Source organism: Panthera uncia, chromosome E1 (assembly GCF_023721935.1).
Source record: "Panthera uncia isolate 11264 chromosome E1, Puncia_PCG_1.0, whole genome shotgun sequence".
Taxonomy (NCBI): domain Eukaryota; kingdom Metazoa; phylum Chordata; class Mammalia; order Carnivora; family Felidae; genus Panthera; species Panthera uncia.
In genome coordinates, this window is record NC_064814.1 from 60,078,466 (window position 1) to 60,095,657 (window position 17,192).

Below are 17,192 nucleotides of genomic sequence, written 5' to 3' on the forward strand. Positions count from 1 at the left end.
TTAAATAGGGTACTAGGTAAGGTGATATCTGGGCAGAGGCTTGAATGAAGAGAGGGGTGAGCTCTTTGGCCATCTGGAGGCAGAATGCTCAGGTGGAGGAACTGTGCAAAGGCCCTGAGGCAGGAGCCCATTTGGGAAAGTTGAAACTGTCAACATGTGACAAACTATAATGTTAGTAGATAAGCCCCACGGCCAGCCCTAGGCAGGAGGCACAGCAGATAAGTTGTACGTCTTATCAGAAACCAGCACTGCCCATCCGGCCAAGAGGGCATAGTCCCCAGGGAGGAGGCAGGCCTGGAGCTGGCAGTCGGCAGGCCTCATTGCTCCTTCTCTGAGTGAGGTGGTAGACCTTAGCTGAGGATACACACTCTTGTTCTCTGAGAAGCTACAGAATGAGCTTCTAGAATGTAGAATTGCCATGTCCTGCTGCCATCTTCATTGTAGGACTGGGCTGGTAAGGACAGATACCATAGGGTTCAGATAAGGATACAGAGGTTTCAGCCCCAGTGACTCTTGCTCGGGGAGAGGCGAATGGCCTGTGTTTGTCTCTCACTGGTTGGCATACCTCTGCACAGGGACACGTATGGCTCAGAGATGTCCATACTGCCTGTGCTGGCCAGACCAGCTTGCCTGGTTATCAACCCACATCCTGTCCTCACACTACTCTCCATTCCGATGACTCATTCTAGGTAGCGAAAATAGACTGCTTCTGGCCATCGAGTAGTTCACAGCTGACCAGTGCCTGCTAAGGACTCAGGAACTGGCTATAATTCTGAGAGGAGCTGCTTCAGGAGCTGAAGAGCTTCCTTGGCATCCACGACTCAGAGGAGTTCGGGGAGGTGAGCCTACTTCTTGCACTGGACTTTCTCCTTGGGGCTGGGCAGGGGGAGCTGCTGGGAGAAGCCCCGAGAGCCCCGTATATTCTCATGTGGCTGGAGAGACTGACCTGGGGCTCTGGGCCTGCTAAGGCAGCAGAGCCCCGAGAGGAAGGAGGCCAGAGACGCAAGGTTGATGCTCAGCAGTGGTTCCCTATTGAGGCATAACTCAAGCAAGGGAAGCAGAAAGTGGCTGGAAAGCAGAGCGAGATTGCTGGCAGTTTTGTAGTATTAGGGCAGAGTTCAGAGCCTCTCGAGGAGAAACGACATGAGAAACACCAGGCTCTTGGCTGGGACCCTTTTGGGGGGCACCCTGGGTGTGGGGAAATCCACAAGTCAGTGGGACTTTATAAGGACCGTGGATGAGCTAAGCCATCACTTGCTTGATTCCTTGACTGTCTTGGCTGACCCTCTGTCGTTCTGTCATACACCGTGCCTGATGCCGAGGGAGTTCGAGTCTGGTTACCAGGACCAGTGGGCGGGGTGACAGACCCCCCAGAGATTAAGATACTGGAGTTATCAGACACAGACCTTAACTGATTAACATATTGAAGAAAATAGATAAGATGCAGAGTATCACAGAATGAGAATTCATAAAAAATTAAATAAAAAATCAAAAATGGGAAAGTATGATAATGAGAATTTAAAATTCAGTAAGCGGATTTAACGGCAGATTAGAGATGGCTGAAGAAACCAGCAGTGAGCTGGAAGATAGATCAGTAGAAAATACCCATGCAAACATCCCCGCGGCCAGCTCACATAGTCCGGTGAGCTGCTTTCCTGGTTCCTCAGCGCCCTGTTGGTCTCTTCTGTAGACCTCCAGCCTTGAGAGAGGTGTGGGGTCCTGCCGAAGAAGGTTCTTGGTGCTTGGAGAAATTGAGGGGTCTTTGGAATTTGGGGAACATACTTCCATGCAGCTGTGTTGGAAATACTGCTAGCATGTTGAGTCTAATCAGTAGAGCTGTGAGGCTAGTGAAATCTTTAGGGGCCTCAGATTCATCATCAAGAAGAGGAGCGTGTATTTATGGGCTTGGGCTAAAGGTATGCTAATGTCTCCAACATGCGCCTTAGAAACTGCCTTTTAGTCAAGTCATCTATTCGTTTGCTTCTCCTGAATGTGGCGTGCAGAAGATCATTGAGGACTGGGGGCACTGGGGAAACTGAGGCTTGTCTGATCTCCCAGCGGGGGCACGCGTACACTGTTAAGGCCTCACGTCATGGAACTTGGGTGCCGCCTGTTCTGGTCATGTGATGGGCATGTCGTGGGCACGGCCAGGGGTGAGGACGCAGGGACCGGGCCACAGCTGAGCGTGACTGATGCTGTTTTGAATTGTGGCAGTTTAGATGGATGTTGTTCTGAGTTTTCCACCCTGGGTTAATGGCTTCTTTGTAATGAACAGAAATAAATTCAGGAGGGATGGTGAGGTAAGACAGGATCATGGGCCAAGGCCAGTGTGCTGAGCTGAGACCTGCTGCTGACCTACACAGGTTGTTTGACATGGATTAAAGCAGTGTCATGGCAAAGACACCAGCCCTTTATCTGAAGGAAGGGGTGGAAGCCCCTTCTAAAACGCTCACTTTGTGGGGCAGTGAGCAAGTGTTCCAAGGGGAGAAGAGTAGACGTTGAGTCTAGCTAAGGGGAGGTATGCCCGCATGCCCACGACAGCCATGGCCTCCAGCAGCTTCTGGTCAGCTCAGACCAAGTGCCCAGAGGCCACTTGGACGCCCCTCCATGTACCTTGTGCTTCAAGACAGGAGACCATGCTGGGTTCTTTGTGGAGGGTCCATGAGGGAGGGACATTGTCTTACTCAGCTGGGAGGGTGATGAGGGAGGTGGGGAGCTCCCAGCCCCGCTGCGTGAAGCGTTTGTTAGTAGAGCCCCTTTTGTGTTCCAGGCGCTGGTTTAGGCACAGGGCAGATTGTGGGACGGGTTTGATGAGGCATCTACTCTCACTTGTGTCTGGGGTTTGTGTTCCAGACCAGAGGCTGGCCTTAAATGCTCTTGTTTAGAGCAGACATGTTAGAAACAAAGAAAAAACAAGTGATAACAACAAGTCGTGAAAAACAGTCATGAAAAAGATGTCATGAAAGAGAAGATACTGGGACCGCGTTGGTGCTAAGGATTTCTGGGGAGAGGATAGCCTCCCTCAAGAGGTGATGTTTGAGCTGAAGTCAGAACGACAAGGTGGCCCAGCTCTGCAGGCAGAGCAGAGGCCCTGGGCGAGAATCGTACAAGTCTTGGTAGGCGTCAGCTTTCACCTTAAGGACAGTGAGAAACTGATGACAGATTTCAAGCGGAGGAATAACATGATCTGATTACACATTCACAAGATGTGCCGAGTGCTGTGCGGAGACGCGGGCACGGGGTGGATTTCGGGAATCAGGGATCCCACTGGCAGGCTTTGCACGTGCTCGGGGAGCCTGGAGTGGTGGCTGCAGAGCCAGAGGGGAGTGTGTCCTCCGACTGCTTTTGGGGAGGCTCTGAGGGAAAGCAGGGGCCCAGCATCTACATGGAGGCGCAGCCGGGGCTGGGGGGCGTCCAGGGACACAGTCTGTGGTCTGCCTGTACCATAGCAAGTTTGCAGGGCCCACAGGGTGTCAGTGGACATGTCCCGGCCGCAGCCGGGATATGAGACAAAGCCCCATCTCAGAGGAGGGAGTCAGGCGTGTTTCTGAACAGGTGGAAAACCGCGTTCCTCTGAAGGCCTTGACAACTAACCATCGTCTGCCATCCCACGGTTTATGATAGTTTGAAATCCTTCTTCCTGGGGACCTGGGTGGCTCAGTCGGTTAAGTGTCCACTCCTTGATTTCGGCTCGGGTCGTGGTCTCATAGTTTGTGAGTTCAAGCCCCGTGTCGGGCTCTGTGCTGATGGTGTGGAGTCTGCTTGGGATTCTCTCTTTCTCTCTGCCCCTCCCCTACTTGCAATTTCTCTGTCTCTCTCTCAAAAATATTTAAAAAAAAATTATTGCTGGGGCACCTGGGTGGTTCAGTCAGCTAAGTGTTCTACTCATGATCTTGGCTCAGGTCTTGATCTCAGGGTTGTTGAGTTCAAGCCCGGCGTTGGGCTCCGCACTGGGTGTGAAGCCTGCCTACCAAAATTATGTTACAGCTAAAAAATGGTAACTGTCACTGACCTCTCAGTCGGACATAATCTTTGTGTCGGTAGAGGGTCTTCCCTTGATGCTGGCAGCTGCTGACACACGAGGGTCTTGGCTGCCAAAGGGTGGGGTGACTGTGGCAATTCCTTAAAGTAAGAAAACAGTTGAGTTTGCTCCATTGATGGACTCTTTGCTTCGTGAACGATTTCTCCGTAGTATGTGACGCTGTTTGATAGCATTGGTTCCATGGTAGAAATTCTTTCAAAATTGGGAGTCTCCTCAAACCCTGTTGTTCTGTCAGCTAAGTTTATGAAATACTCTTGTTGTCCTTCTGTCAGTCGTCAGATTTTCACCAGGAGTAGAGTTCCATCTCCATAAACCACGTTCTTTGCTCGTCATAAGAAGCAACTCCTTGGGGCGTCTGGTGGCTCAGTCAGTTACGTGTCCAAATTCGGCTCAGGCTATGATCTTACAGTTTGTGGGTTCAAGCCCCACATCAGGCTCTGTGCTGACAGCTCAGAGCCTGGAGTCTGCTTCGGATTCTGTGTCTCCGTCTCTCTCTGTTCCTCCCCTGCTTGCACTCTTTCTCTCAAAAATAAATAAACATTAAAAAAGAAAGCAACTCCTCATCTGTACAGTGGGTTTATCGGGATGTAACCCTTATTGTAAAGTGAGGAAGATCTGTACAGGTAAATCCGAAGACAAATATGTTTTCATTAAGTCACCAACATTTCTTATGAATGGAATGTGTGAGCCTGCTGGGTACTTTTTAAATTTTATTTATTTTTTAATTTTTTAATATGAAATTTATTGTCAAATTGGTCTCCATACAACACCCAGTGCTTATCCCAACAGGTGCCCTCCCCAACACCCATCACCACCCTCCCCTCCCTCCCACCCCCCATCTACCCTCAGTTTATTCTCAGTTTTTAAGAGTCCCTTATGCTTTGGCTCTCTCCCTCTCTAACCTCTGTTTTTTTTTCTTCCCCTCCCCCATGGACTTCTGTTAAGTTTCTCAGGATCCACATAAGAGTGAAAACATATGGTATCTGTCTTTCTCTGTATGACTTATTGCACTTAGCATAACACTCTCCAGTTCCATCCACGTTGCTACAAATGGCCAGATTTCATTCTTTCTCATTTTCACGTAGTACTCCATTGTGTATATAAACCACAATTTCTTTATCCATTCATCACTTGATGGACATTTAGGCTCTTTCCATAATTTGGCTATTGTTGAGAGTGCTGCTATAAACATGGGGTACAAGTGCCCCTATGCATCAGGGACTCCTGTATCCCTTGGGTAAATTCCTAACAGTGCTACTGCTGGGTCATAGGGTAGGTCTATTTTTAATTTTTTGAGGAACCTCCACACTGTTTTCCAGAGCGGCTGCACCAGTTTGCATTCCCACCAACAGTGCAAGAGGGTTCCCGTTTCTCCACATCCTCTCCAGCATCTATAGTCTCCTGATTTGTTCATTTTGGCCACTCTGACTGGCGTGAGGTGGTATCTGAGTGTGGTTTTGATTGGTATTTCCCTGATGAGGAGTGACGTTGAGCATCTTTTCATGTGCCTGTTGGCCATCTTCTTTAGAGAAGTGTCTATTCATGTTTTCTGCCCATTTCTTCACTGGGTTATTTGTTTTTTTGGGTGTGGAGTTTGGTGAGCTCATTATAGATTTTGGATACTAGCCCTTTGTCCGATATGTCATTTGCAAAAGCTTTTCCCATTCTGTTGGTTGCCTTTTAGTTTTGGTGATTGTTTCCTTTGCTGTGCAGAAGCTTTTTATCTTGATGAGGTCCCAATAGTTCATTTTTGCTTTTAATTCCCTTGCCTTTGGGGATGTGTCAAGTAAGAAATTGCTGCGGCTAAGGTCAGAGAGGTTTTTTCCTGCTTTCTCCTCTAGGGTTTTGACGGTTTCCTGTCTCAAATTCAGGTCCTTTATCCATTTTGAGTTTGTTTTTGTGAATGGGGTAAGAAAGTGGTCTAGTTTCATCCTTCTGCACGTCGCTGTCCAGTTCTCCCAGCACCATTTGTTAAAGAGACTGCCTTTTTTCCATTGGATATTCTTTCCTGCTTTGTCAAAGATGAGTTACTTTTGTGGGTCTAGTTCCGGGGTTTCTTTTCAATTCCATTGGTCTCTGTGTCTGTTTTTGTCATGCTGGGCACTTTTTAAATCTTGGAATCAGATTGGATGCTGCCATCCTCAGTGCCTGTTCCACAGTGATTGTCACGCAGTAATTACATTTTCAGTAGCTGCCAGAAACTTAGCTTTGCAGAGTCCTGAGGCCACAGAAAGGAACATAGCAGGATAAAATGCCGAAACCATGAGCTACCTTAACCACTGTGTCTGACCATGTTGAGTATCACTGTTCAGAAGTTAAAAGTATCCTACGCTGCCCTGGAAGTTCACTGTGGGGCCGGAGGTACCTCACTGCACGGTTTGGGAACCGTCGCTGTGTGTCCTTTCCTCTTCCCTTTGGATCTGGGGACCTCCTCTTCCCCGGGCTACATGTTGGGGGCAGTCACCCCAGCCCCCACAGCTTGTAGGAATGGGTCACGGGGTCTTAGGGCATTTACCGTCACGTGAAGGCCACCAGCCTGCAGAGGTGTGTGTTCCCAGCCTTGTGTTTAGAGGCTTGGTGCTTTTTTCTTTATCCTTTGATTTCGCCCACAGCAGAGCTCAAGATCTGGCTTTGGTTTCAGTAAACCATTGTGATGTGCTATTTCCCCTTCTTGTATCTGGAGCAGTTTCAGTTTAACCAAAGAGGGTAGTGTTTTTTCAGGGTTGATGGTGAGCAGCTGTCGGCACTCATTTCCCTGCTGACAAGACCAAAAAATGCCAGAATCACTGGGCCACCTGCCTTTCCCTGGCACCCGTTCTATGTTTCCACTGTGGGCTGGCTGGGCATGGGAGGAGTGGACTCCCCACTATTAGTGTTGAGCTTGGCTATTGCTGAGGCCAAGAGGATACGGACAGAAGTGGCAACATGCAAATTCTGAACCTGGGCCTCTGGAGGCATTGTGTATTTGTTTGCTCCTCTGGAAGTTTCCACCTTCTCCCATGTTAGAAGGGCTTGCCTTGGGTAGCTGCGGGCCTATGAGCATGAGGGAAAAATGCTTATCTTGTACACTGAGTTTTGGGGTTGCTTGTTACACAACAAGAGCTGACTGATACAAACCGCAAAGTCCAGGAGTTAAAGGTGAAAAGAATGACAGCAGTAGAGCATTTGACAGGGTCACTGTTCTTCAGGAGAAGATGTATTTTTAAGGAGATGTGAATTTCTGTGGAATGTTATCCGTTGGTTCTTAAACCTAAGAGCAAGGCAGTGACAGTTTTATTCCTATTTTAGCGATGAAGACAGGCTCCAAATGGCTGCTGATGCAGTGGGAGAGCCTGGTGTGGGCCCCAGATGGCTGCCTCCTGGTCGCGGCTCCTACTCGGGCTGTGTTGCCTCTTCTGCAGGCCCAGCTCTGTGGGCGGCCGTGCACGCTGCTCTTTGTAGGAGCCACAGTCAGACTGGGGCGGGGGAGTGACCGCGGCTGGGAGCTCTGCGGGGCACAAGGGACAGCGTTTTCCCGGGAGGTAGGACAGGTGCCTGTGTCCCGCGTGCTGAGAGACGGAGAGACCAGGCTCCTGCAGTGTGAGCCACGCCTGTTGTGCCGCCTGTGGTCGGCGTCCCACGTTTGGGCAAAAGCGGGGCTGGTGGCCTCCCTCCGCCTTTGCTCCCAGGCTTCCCTCAAAAGGTCAGGCGGGGTGTGTCTAGGAAGGCTGAAGCGCATGGGCACAGGGGGCCGGCCACCTGCCCCGAATACACACGGTCTCCCCTGCTGCTTGCCGTCTGGATTTTGATGCTTAAAAACTCAGAGACTGAGAACAGAAGCAGCACTCAGACCTTTGCAAAGGCTGTGATGGGCCTCCTGGCCGCTTGAGGACCAGGCCACCTGATTTCCACCGCACGAGAGACGCACGGACTGACTGGCACGGTGCCGACAAGCACTGCCATCTGTCAGCATGTTTTCATTCCTTCGGGCTCCTGGTCTTGTTGGTTTACCTTCTGACCGGTTTTTCGTCCCCTCTGAGACCTCCTGTTCTGTGACGAGCTGGTGCCGGATCTGCACTTCCCTGCCAGCTGCCCGGAGGCCGCCTCTGTTCCCTGCCCTCCAGCACCACCCCCCTCCCCCCCTCCGTCTTTACTGAGAGAACCTTCAGTCCCAGGAGGGGACCTGGCCCTCCCACTCCCAGGGCTGTCCTTGGAGACAACAGCCCACACCCCCCACAGTGGGTGGAGCCCCCGTAGATGGGGCAAACAATGGCTCTCAGAAGATCGCCATGTCCCAATCCCTGGGACCTGTGAATGTGAACTCCGGTGGCCAAAAATGACTCTGCAGCTGTGACCCAGTTAAGGCTCTTGAGATGGGGAGAAGATCCCGATTCCCCGGGAGGACCCTGAATTCCATCCCATCCTGAATGAGGGGCCGAGAAAATGGACTCAGGAGAGAGAACCGTGTGGGGCGGAGGCGGAGACTGGGTGATAAGGCCACACGGCCACCGGCCACCACCGCAGGCCTGGAGCCCTCAGGGCTGGGATGCAGGGGACTTTCCCCTCGTGTCCCCGGGGGAGCGCAGCCCCTGCCACATCTTGGGTTTCCATCTCTGGCCTCTACGACTATTAGAGAATAAACCTCTGTCAGTTTAAGCCACCAGCTTTTTGGTGACTTGTTTCAGGAGTCACAGAACATGAGTAAGTGGAGAGTTAAGGATTCCCAAAAAAGGACTGGAACGAGGCCTGGAGCCTCAGCTGCTTGACAGAGTCCTTGTCACCCAGGGTCACCTATCCCTGGAACACACACCTCTTCACCATAAGGGCCCTGTTGCCTTGCTGGCGACTGAGGTGGCCTTGTGTCATCACCCCTTCCTGGTGCCCATGGCCTTCTGGCCTCGCGTGCTCCTCGGAGAGCCCAACCTGTAGCCTGTCTGCCTGCAGCCGCGCCGCTGACCAATGAGGGGGCGGTGTTCGGGGTGCTGCGGGACTCGGGGCCACAGAGGGGATGGCTGGCTTTGACCTGTGGCTCCAAGGTCGTGTTCATGCTGGAACGCAGATGGGCCGCCCTCCAGCGCACACCTGCTCCCTCCCCATACCTGGGAGAGCGGCATGTGTGAAGGACGAGGGCTCCTTTGGCCCTTTCATTAGACTTTTTAAGACCAAATGCAAATATTATCAGGTGCTCCTGTTACAGCAGCGAGAACCTGTGCCTGTTGAAGTAAACACACGGCAGCCATCCGTTACAGGCAGCACCATTGTTCTGTGTCCCCCAGGTGATGCCCTGGGAAAGGTCACGGCTGCCTAAACCTTTAAAACCCCCGGAGGGACACGTATTCCCTGTGTTGGGATTCAGAGCTACGACTCTGCATGGGCCTCTCAGCTGTTTTTGGATCCACTTCCCTTCGTAAATGATTTTTTTTTCCTAAAGCAGCAAAAGGACAAAGTTGATACTGACCAGAGGATCCCCGATTGTTAGGATTCCCATCGTCCTTATAGATGTTGACCTTCAGGTGAGTCCTGCCCCGAGGGCAGGGTGACTTGTGGCCCGTGGAAGGTGGGTGCCAGGCCCGGAGGTTGCCCTCAGGGTCCCTCTGGGTGACTGGCCAGTCCTGTCTAGGTGGGTGCCCTGAGCAGGGAGGGCAGTGAGCCAGCGTCCCACCAATAGAGGGCCAGGGGCCACCTCAGGCTGGCACCTCTTCTGACAAGACAGGCGCTTGTCTTCTGGCGGGTAGAGACCTCAGGCTCTGTCACTTAGGTGTCTTGCCTCTGGACACTGATGAGAAGGTTCTGAGACTCCTCCCAGCCTGCTCGGCACAGGCCACAAAGATGGGATTTACTCACCCTTGGGCCCCACGCAGCTAGATCCCGGGGGAGGACGGGCTACCGTCTGTCTCTGCTGTCCCCGGATTCTTGAGTAAACACGCGTCCTGCTCCAGGATGAGGGGTGCCAGGCTGTTGGGGGCGCTGCTCGCCCTGGCTGGCCTACTGCATGTGGCCCTGTCCCTGAGAATAGCAGCCTTCAACATCCGCACTTTTGGGGAGACCAAGATGTCCAATGCCACTCTCTCCAACTACATTGTGAAGGTGGGTCCAGGCCGGCTTGTCTCTGAGGAGTCCTGGGGGTGGATGTGGGTTAACAGGCCCTGGGAACAGTGGGCCGGCAGGCAGTCTGGAGGGTGGCCACAGATGGGGAGTGTTGAGAGCCTCTGGTGACAGGAGGGCCCCCATCTGGCAGCAGAGTCACAGGCAAGAGTGTCAGACCAAACCATGCCACAAAAGTGCCCCAGGGAGTAGCGGCTGTGGCCCTACGGGGACCTGGAGGAAGCAGGGCCCAGCCACCCCCACATCTGCCCAGCCTGCCCTGCTGAGCACCGTTGTGGTCCTGTCTGCAGATCCTGAGTCGCTACGATATTGCTGTCATCCAGGAGGTCAGAGACAGCCACCTGACAGCCGTGGGAAGGCTGCTGGACATACTCAATCAGTGGGTGATGGCGGCGGGGTCCTGGGGAGGCACAAGATGGTGACACCCCCTCCAGGGCACGGCACCGTTTCCCGTTGTGGACAGGAGCCCTGCTATGGGCGGCAGAAGGGCTCCCTGGGACATTTGTCTTCTCAATCCAGGGATGACCCAAACGCCTTCCATTACGTGGTCAGCGAGCCGCTGGGACGCAACAGCTACAAGGAACGCTACCTCTACGTGTTCAGGTAAAGCCCCGGTGCCGAGACGCGGGCCACCCCCAGAGGGTGCTAACGGAAGCCCGAGGGTGGTCTAGAGGTCCACGGGCCCCTCTGCTCCGGGCGTGGGCCGCACCCCTGGGGCTCCCCCAACGTGTGCAGAGGCAGGACGGTGCAGGTGTGTGGCGGCACCCCCGGTCTCGGGCTAATGCCCCGGCCTCCCCCAGACCCGACCAGGTGTCCGTGCTGGACAGCTACCAGTATGACGACGGCTGCGAGCCCTGCGGGAACGACACCTTCAGCCGCGAGCCCGCCATTGTCAGGTTCTTCTCCCCACTCACTGGTGCGTAGCTCTTCCCGGGGCCCCGGCAGGCTCGCGTCACATGACCCCCCAGCACTTCGCTCTTAGTTACTTCCACCCCCTGGCGACGGCCCTGAGCTTAGCACCACGCCGTCTCCGCAGAGGTCAGAGAGTTTGCCATCGTTCCCCTGCACGCGGCCCCCCTGGACGCGGTGGCCGAGATGGACTCTCTCTACGACGTCTACCTGGACGTGCGGCGGAAGTGGGACCTGGAGGTGAGTCCGCAGCCCGGGCCCTGGAGGCACCGCTCGTGCACCCAGGTGTCTGACCAACCGGTGTCTCCATGTAGGACGTCATGCTCATGGGCGACTTCAACGCCGGCTGCAGCTACGTGGTCCCCTCCCAGTGGTCATCCATCCGCCTGCGCACGAGCCCTGCCTTCCAGTGGCTGATCCCGGACACCGCAGACACCACGGCCACCTCTACGCGCTGCGCTTACGACAGGTAGGCGAGGACGAGGCCGCCTTCACTGCTCGGTCCAGGTTCCCAAGACCTGGGTCAGGCCGCGTCTGGGGCCCTAGTGCCAGGGGAGGTACTCCCGGTCCCTCGGCTCAGCTTGTGGAGCCAAGGCCGCCCGGGGGGCTGCCCGGCAGCACTGGGTCACGACCTTGACCAGACAGAGAGAGGCGCGAAGGGTGTGCGTGCGCAGCCAGCCTCGAGGCTGACGGGGAGCCTCTCGTGTGTGGTGCCGCAGGATCGTGGTGGCAGGCACCCTGCTCCAGCACGCCATCGTCCCGGACTCGGCCACCCCCTTTAACTTCCAAGCTGCATTTGGCCTGAGCAACCAGCTGGTACGTGTCTGCGGCTCTGATGGGGCAGGGGTCCGGTCAGGATGCAGTGTGCACAGAGTATGCCATTGTTTCCCCACAGGCCCAGGCCATCAGTGACCATTACCCAGTGGAGGTGACACTAAAGAGAGCCTGATGTGAGTGGGGCCCCAGCTTGTCTGTCGCTATGGTCAAGCGCTGGGCCTAAGGTTTCCCCTGAGCACCCTCTCCCCACGGCACCTGGAATCTGTGCAAGGACAGAAGTGGGCTTTTTGTCACTATTTCCAGTTCCACTGTGAGCAGGGGGTTGTGGAAACAGAGCCCCCTACCCACCTCCTCTGTCCGGACAAAAAACTTAATACTTAGATTAAGAAATACCTTTAATTTAAGTAAATAAAGCACAATCAAAGGGGATGTTCTCATTGGTGGCATCTAGTCCTTCGTCCCTGGCTGCCTCCTCCATCTGTCACCTCTGCTTGAGCCCTTTCACTGCAGGCAAGAGCAGGGCATCCCTGCCCCTCAGTGGCGTTCCAGGGCCTTGGCAAGTAAGTGGTTCAGGCGGCCCACCATGGATCGGGGGTCATCCACAAGGCCTGCAGCGATCATGGCGTTCTCGTAGATCTGAAAGGCAGGCAGGGGAACCGCATTAGTGAGAAGGCAAGGCCCTGCAGACGAGGGAGGGAGAGCACTGTCGTCGTCGTCCCCCCCCCCCCCCCCCCCCCCGAGGCTCCAGAATTCTGGCTCCAGAAGACTCACCTGGTCAACCAGCAGCTGGGCCAGGTCAGGCTCACTCTCTCTCAGCTGACTCAGTTTCTTGATCAGTGTGTGTCTGCAGCACAGAAAACATCAGAAGTCAGGTCAGGGCTGGGTGCTGCACAACCAGCACAAGAGCCTCTATATTCTGAGGACTTTTCTGGGAGGTTGGGGTTACCGAAACAGTCAAAAAGACGCATGGTGGACGGTCCAGTCTAAGAAAAAAGGCACAAAATGACGGATTTCCGAGGACAGACACACTACCAACAGGAATTTAAAATATGAAAAAGATTTTATTAGTTTAGGTATGAAAGCAGTCTTAGAAGCTCATAAGCATAGAAGAACAGCCAGGAGACGTGGCCCAGATGTGAAAGCACATCGTAAGGCTCCAGGACCTGGACCGCTGGCTCTAGAAAACGAAAGGGCAACCGTTCTACACAGCTTGATGCACACGTGGGGACGTGAGGGCAGCCAGTACTTGACAGAGACAGCGTTAAGAGGGCAATAGGTAGGGTCACTGGCCCGCCACCCGGAACACAACTGGATCTCTTACACCAATAAATACAAACACTGACAGGGAAAAGAGAAAGATTTCTGAAGCAAAATGTAAAACACACAAGTCAAAAAGAAAATGATCACTACAACTCCCTAGGAATTCTATTGTTTTCTACATAGAAAAAAAATGCCATAAACTTACACTATCTGATCTTTTTCCTAAGATACCGCCATCAAAATTGTAATTTTTCAAATGGCCAGAGTTGAGACCTTTGGTATGGGGTGCCTAAGCGACTGACTTCAACTCAGGTCATGATCTCACACAATGAGTTTGAGCTCTGTGTCAGGCTCTGTGTCTTGCCCTCTCAAATAAAACGTTCACATTTAAATTTTTTTTTTTTTTTTACATTTTTTTATTTTTGAGAGACACAGAGAGAAGTGGGGAGGGGCAGAGACAAAAGGAGACCGAATGCAAAGCAGGCTCCAGGCTCTGAGCTGTCGGCACAGAGCCTGATGCAGGGCTCGAACCCACAAACAGTGAGATCATGACCCGAGCCAAAGGTGACGTTTAACCAACTGAGCTCAAACTGAAGGCACTGGGGAAAGATGTGTAACTGCTACGGGGTACAGGGCAGTCACAATCTAAAATTCACCTGGACATCGCTCTGAGACTTAGCAATCCTTAGCAATCCCCCTGCTCACGGCAGGAAACCCTTGTAAGAAAGCCACCAGCCGATCTGCATGCACGACAGGTGCAGGCCAACTCTGGGAAAACACGACCTAAGGGGGGCCGTGCTGGGTACTAGGGAAATTTCACTATGGATTCCTTTGGTTCTTTAGAATTCTGAACCCGGTGCACAGATGAACAATTTTCAAAGCAACTAAAATTTAAAAATCGCCTGGCAATAAGAACGAGCCCTCCATACAGCTCTCCCACAGAACTACTTGTGTGCCAGCATTAGGTAGAGCCTGGGGTCAGCCTCTCCGCCAGGCGCCCACAGCTGAAGCCTTGTGTGCCCCCGGGACAGAGGCCACACGCACACACTGGTGCGGCTCCCGTTGCCGCCTGACCGGCCGCGAGCCGAGTCAGCGCGCTCACCCGATTCCAGGTGTAGTCACTTGGCTCAGAAAGTACAATAGGAACCTCTGCTCTCTCCCCAGCAGTCTAGACAAAACGTATGTTTATAAAACATACATACATACATATAAAACAAGCATTAAAAAAGATACGATAAAGTGAGTCATAATGCAAAAAAGACAAAAGTACAAGGCCAGAGTCCAGAAGAAAATACGCCAAATGGGCTGTAGTAACTGTGGTTGGGGACAAGTCGAGGGATGCTTGCTTTTTGCTATTTTGTAACATATTTGGTAACCTGTTGATAGAATTTCATTTAAAAGTTATTACTGTAGGGGCGCCTGGGTGGCTCAGTTGAGCGTCCAACACTGGATTTTGGCTCAGGTCACCATCCCCAGGGTCATGGGATTGAGCCCTGCGTCGGGCTCCAGGCTCAGCACAGAGATGGTCTCTCTGCCCCTCTCCCCTGCTGACACTCTCTCAAGAGAAAACAAAAAAGGACAGTCTTAGAAGGCATGTCACGAGAAAGCCAAGCCAAAGGATGGTCAATGCAGGGCCCTGGGGGCTCCCGTGCTATGCAAGCAGCGCGCACGTCCTCGTCCAGGTGAGGGTAGCCGGGCCGTGAGCCAGGTGGGGACAAGGGGGACAAGAGTGTTCACAGCAACCTTTTGCCACCAGCCCCCGAACGGAAACTACCCCAAAACAGCCTAACGGTGCTAAAGCAGACTCCTATTTCTCAGCTACAAACGCAAACCCGAGCCACCCTCCACGCGGACTGTCTCGTGCCGAGTCGAGGAAGCACTTTAAAAACACACTCGAGGATTCCACACACGTCAAAGTTCCAAACTGACAACACAGAGCTTTTTCACGGATGCGTGAATAGACGGTAGAACCACGGCGAGGTGAGGAAATGACTACTCCTGCAGCGAGGGCTCTGGTGACCTCTGAGGACAGGGACAGACTCTAGTGGGAAACGGGGGCATCTGAATGAAGGCCAACAAGGTGGTTTTTTAGGACCTTGCGGGAGATAGTTTAATAGTCATCAAACCATGTAAGCCTTATGCCCTCCTGAGGTGCCGTAAACGAAGGCAGCACACAAACCCACTCACGCACACGGTGTGGCAGGTCGGAAACGTGTGCTCAGGGCCCGGGCCGGGAGCCGGCGGCCCTACCTGGGGTTGATCTCCAACGTGGGCTGCAGGACCTGAGCGCGCTCCTCCTGGGTCTTGGCCAGCTGCTGCATGCGCAGGAAGTGCCGGGCGGCCCCCATCTCCAGCACGGTGATCATGGCAGGGTGGGTGTCCAGTCGGAGAGTCACCTATGAGCCAGGCCAGGGACCAGAGGTGAGGGAGGGGCTGGAGGCGGGGGCCCCTGGGCTGCAGGGTCTGGGCCATTCATGAAGCTTCCCCGGGTGACACACAGAATGCAGGTCTCCAGGGACACCCCTCCCTTGCAGTCACGAGAAGGGAGTCTGAGCTGCCACCACACGAAGTTCCTGGAACGCATCCCGATCGTGGACTCCCTCCTCCTCTCTCCCCCACCCCCCAAAACTACCTGTCTCTAACGTGTCCATTGCTGTCCCAGGTCCATCTGGCCTGGGTTAACCAACCTCTGCTGCACGGGGGCCATGGCCGGGTCCCACAGCAGTCAAGGACCCCGCAAGCCGAGGCCCCAGCCTCTCCCGTACGTCCTCCCTTAATCCTGCCCATCCTCCCTCTGTCCTGCCTGTCCCAATGGCCTGAGCCCCCTTCCCACGGCTCCCACGGGCCTGGATTTCATCCACTACACCTGCCACCGAACGTTCGAGATCCTGCTCCCTGTGGGCCTCTCCCTTGCCACCCAGAGGCTCTGGGCCTGCAGACTCAGGCCAGACTTCTGGGCCTGCTGGACCCATGGCACGGCAATGGAGAACCTGCGCCGGGATTCAAATCCAGCTCCCGGACTCCGAGCTGTGATGTGGGGAAGTGTTCCATCTCGTCTCCTTCGTGGGTCAAATGCACTCGTTCTACTTAGCTCGGAGGTCACCCTGTGACCTCGGAGGTCATGCTGTGCATGACACAGCACATGTCACAAAGAGAAATCCCGGCTGTGCGCCTTGGCTCTCAATGCTCACTGCCCGGAAGCCACACAGGTCCCCAGATGCCACCTCTTACGGAGGTGCCTCCTCTGCTCTTGGCTGTTCCCGCCCTGCACACCTTTAGCGCCACGCCTGGAGGTGTCCCTGTGCCAGTGACTTCACGCTGAACACCTGTCCGGCTACCATGGCCTTCTCTTGTAGGTCCGAGCTGGACTGCTCGGTGGCCAGCTGCTCTGGACAGAACTTATGTGACTTGTGCGTTTCTGCCCAGAGCGGCACATACACAGTCCCAGAGGCCTGAGTTGGCTTGTGCTCCGTATCTGGCCTCGGCATCAGAATTGGCCTTTCTGTTCCTGACGCCAAGAGGGACTAACTTGCCTCACCCTCTCGAGCCAGACCAGGCTGGCCCCCTGGAATGGATCAGGGAGTGAAGAGAAATACGCAGATGCCGAGCTCCCAAGACCGTGAGACGGTAAGAGAAACAAAGACTACGCTTAGGTAGACTCCATGACTCACCGGGATCACACACGCGTAGGGCACACACCGCCTTGGCGGGAACAGCTGGAAGCCTCACCTGAGAAGGATGCTCGGCCCAGGACCCTCAGTCGGGACCCCGACCAGGCTGTTCGCTGCGGGACTCCCCCAGCCACGAGGCTGGATGTCGTGAGCACCGATTTGACGTACGAACCCTTCCCTGTTCTTCTCTACACTCTCCCCCTCTTTATGTTACTCTAATGGTTTGATTCCGTATATTCCCTTTCCTTTATAATTAAAGCTCCTCCACGGAACGGAAGTACGGCTCCTGTGAATTACGATTCAGAACACCGGCTCGCTGAGACCCACCCAGACCCCTAAGAACCTGAGTTGGGTAGTCAGCTCCCCGTGTCCTCGGCCACCACAGCGCCTCGGGGACAGCCAGCTGGGGACCGACCTCACCCCCCCCCCCCCCCCCCCCCCCCCCCCCC

The 17,192-nt window shown here is 54.1% G+C and overlaps 2 protein-coding genes across 6 annotated transcripts in view; one reads left to right on the top strand and one right to left on the bottom strand.

Annotated features, from left to right (window-relative positions):
- Positions 1-376: 376 nt before the first annotated feature.
- Positions 377-12,245, top strand: DNASE1 (deoxyribonuclease 1). Of its 3 annotated transcripts, XM_049637416.1 has the most exons (12): positions 377-454; positions 690-839; positions 2,854-2,988; positions 9,453-9,534; positions 9,961-10,108; positions 10,417-10,505; positions 10,646-10,729; positions 10,927-11,042; positions 11,163-11,275; positions 11,350-11,504; positions 11,755-11,851; positions 11,931-12,245. In XM_049637416.1, the coding sequence occupies exons 4-12, from the start codon at positions 9,521-9,523 to the stop codon at positions 11,982-11,984; spliced, it is 870 nt and encodes a 289-aa protein (XP_049493373.1). In that variant the 5' UTR covers positions 377-454; positions 690-839; positions 2,854-2,988; positions 9,453-9,520; the 3' UTR covers positions 11,985-12,245. The 3 variants fall into 3 exon arrangements, with proteins under 3 accessions (XP_049493373.1, XP_049493372.1, XP_049493371.1); XM_049637415.1 differs by lacking the exon at positions 2,854-2,988; XM_049637414.1 differs by lacking the exon at positions 2,854-2,988 and having other exon boundaries at positions 9,456-9,534.
- TRAP1 (TNF receptor associated protein 1) overlaps positions 12,190-17,192 on the bottom strand; it is a 45,065-nt gene continuing 40,062 nt past the window's right edge. For all 3 annotated transcript variants that reach the window (XM_049637411.1, XM_049637412.1, XM_049637413.1), the window contains exons 16-18: positions 15,323-15,468; positions 12,584-12,656; positions 12,190-12,448 (exon numbers count right to left, since the gene is read on the bottom strand). In XM_049637411.1, the coding sequence (XP_049493368.1) occupies positions 12,347-12,448; positions 12,584-12,656; positions 15,323-15,468 (321 nt within the window). In that variant the 3' untranslated portion in view covers positions 12,190-12,346. The remainder of the gene's footprint in view (positions 12,449-12,583; positions 12,657-15,322; positions 15,469-17,192) is intronic.